The sequence below is a fragment of the Mus pahari genome, chromosome 5 (genome assembly GCF_900095145.1).
Source record: "Mus pahari chromosome 5, PAHARI_EIJ_v1.1, whole genome shotgun sequence".
Lineage (NCBI taxonomy): Eukaryota > Metazoa > Chordata > Mammalia > Rodentia > Muridae > Mus > Mus pahari.
Genome location: NC_034594.1, coordinates 136705985 through 136708476, shown reverse-complemented (window position 1 = coordinate 136708476; position 2492 = coordinate 136705985). Strand labels below are relative to the sequence as shown.

Below are 2492 nucleotides of genomic sequence, written 5' to 3'. Positions count from 1 at the left end.
GATTGTAGTTCATTTCAAATATAGTCAAGTTGACAACCAGGAATAGCCACTACACCAGCATTGTTGTCATATATCCTCCACTCTTGGTCCTTTCTAGTTCCTCTGTGTTCAGACTGATAGATTTAAAATTTACACTGGATCATATCACAACCTCTTAAAAGCTCCCACTGTTAAGCGTAATAGCTGAAGCCTTTCTAGACACTTCTTCCTTCTCTAGCCCCTCTGCTACTATTGGCTTTCTGCTCTCAGTTCTTCAGACAGAGAAAGTCCCCAGTCCCAGGCCTTCCACAGCTTGTCCCTCTGCAAAGGCTCTTTCTCCTGCTTATCCTTAGTTCTAAGGTGCACCATTAACATTCATAGTATATAGGACTTTCTCTGCTTAGCATTTATCACAACTAATTATTCTGATCTGACAGTTATTTAAGATATATATTCCATACATATAGGGCAAAATTTATGTCCATTTGATTTATTTATTTTTATTTTCAAGACCTAGCAGATTGCTTGACAAAAAGGAGTTCAGTTAATATTTCACAAAGGCAGAAATTTAGCCTCTTAACTTGAAAGGTAAAGTTAACACCTCTTACTGTACCATGTTTAATATAGTACATTGTATTGTTGAAATGTTCTATGGGCCTGAATTGTTTGATGCAATCACTTGTCACTTCTGGTGATGTATTTCTCTCTTTTTATCCTTAGGCAGAGCCTCAAACACCACTTGGTTATACAGAGCCAGTTGAAACACAAAGCGATCATTTCTAGCTTGTGTGAAGACACTCTTTTCTCCTTTCATTCTTGTTTACAGTTAGCTGAGCAGATAACACAGCCAGCTGCACAGGTAATGTGGTCCAATGACACTACAAAGGGGAGATATTATTTTGGCAGTTATTGAATATTATGTGAACACATAGAGCACAGTTTAGGGTTTTAATTTTTGTTAATAAAAAATCTATAGAATTATTTACAGCTCATAATTACTTTTTACCCAGAGCACTATATTACATTAATTCCTTTCTTTTCCTGTGGCATTATCTGCCTACCATCTTTATGTTCTTAGTCGTTGGTCAGAGCCTTCTCAGAATCCTTTTGTTCTTTTCTGCCCTAGAGCAAATTATTTTTTCTGTGTTTTACATTTATTTAAGGTCTTCCTAATACAGACATTATCAACCCTTCTGTCACCAGTGCATTACATTAATAGTGTGTGTATGCATGTGCATGCATGTGTCTTTATTTTTTTTAAATTGATAGATACATTTCTTTTGATTTCAAGAAGTTACAGTGTTGAATTGGCATCACATTTATAAAGTAAGACTGTGTCCTAAAGATGTAGAATATAGTTCTTCAAGTTACCATCTTCCTATAAAAGTATTATATACAGTGACTTTTGTTTCAGAGTATTTTGAAATTTATTTAAATATCCCTGAGTTACAAGATTAATGGGCCCAGGAACTAATATGTAACTTTTATGGGAAGATGAGTTGAATATTTCTTCTCCCAATAGCAGTAACACAGCTCCTCCTTTTATAGACCTACAATGGACAGAAGACACCTTTGTGTATCTGTTCTTCCCCAGGCCGACCTTGGGGATAGAAAGGTTTAAATTTGATAGAAGTTTCCAGTCTGGTGGCAACTACTTTTAGAACAGGGATAATCAGAAGGACAAATTGTAAAAGAATGTAGAATTTTGGAAAGGAGTTCTGAAACGCACAGAAGTGAAGGGTAGTTGCAGTAAGGTTCACATTTTTCTTATCTTTTTCTTTTCTTACTTTTGATGCCTTCATTACTCCAATTGTTTTCTCACGTCCTTGTCCCCTTTCCATTTCCCAGGACAGTGCTGAAAGGAGAGCTTACTTACTGAGTATTCTATATTAATGGCAGAGAACTTGTCCCCCTTTTCACCTTAGCTAGTGAGAAGCTAATGTTTCTCAACTTGGGGGCCAAACAACCCTTTCACAGGGGTCACTAAAACATAGAAAACACAGATGTTGACATTATGATTAATAACAGTACAAATTACAGTGTGTAGTAGCAATGCATTACTTTTATGGTTGGAGTCACCACAGCATGAGGAACTTTATTAAAGAGTCACAGCATTAGGAAGGTTGAGAAGCATTGGTATAGACCTATCTTCAGTCTCAACTCTCTTTTAATTTTCTTAGCTTGATGCCACAGACTTACCAACTGGTAGTTCAAAAGTAAAATTAGGTTCCTGGCCAGGAGATAGGAAAAACCCAAAGAATAGTACAGCCTGTAATGGCAAGCTGAAAGGATGTTTGGTTCCTAGATAGAGTATCTATTTGTTTATGAATATATATTTATACATACATACGTGACTGATAATGTGACAAGCTCCATTCACTAAATGAAAGGGAGTTCTGGGATAGCTTTTATTTCTCTAGTCTTTCACTCTCTGTTTCTTTTTTTTATTATTATTATTTTCTTTATTTACATTTCAAATGCTATCCCAAAAATTCCCTATTCCCCCCCCCCCC

At 36.1% G+C, this 2492-nt stretch overlaps 1 protein-coding gene across 1 annotated transcript in view; it reads left to right on the top strand.

Moving 5' to 3' along the window:
* Nucleotides 1–2492, top strand: part of C5H1orf112 (chromosome 5 C1orf112 homolog) — a 50776-nt gene that overhangs the window by 7930 nt on the left and 40354 nt on the right. The window contains exon 7 of the mRNA XM_029538593.1: nucleotides 700–838. Within this exon, the coding sequence (XP_029394453.1) occupies nucleotides 700–838 (139 nt within the window). The remainder of the gene's footprint in view (nucleotides 1–699; nucleotides 839–2492) is intronic.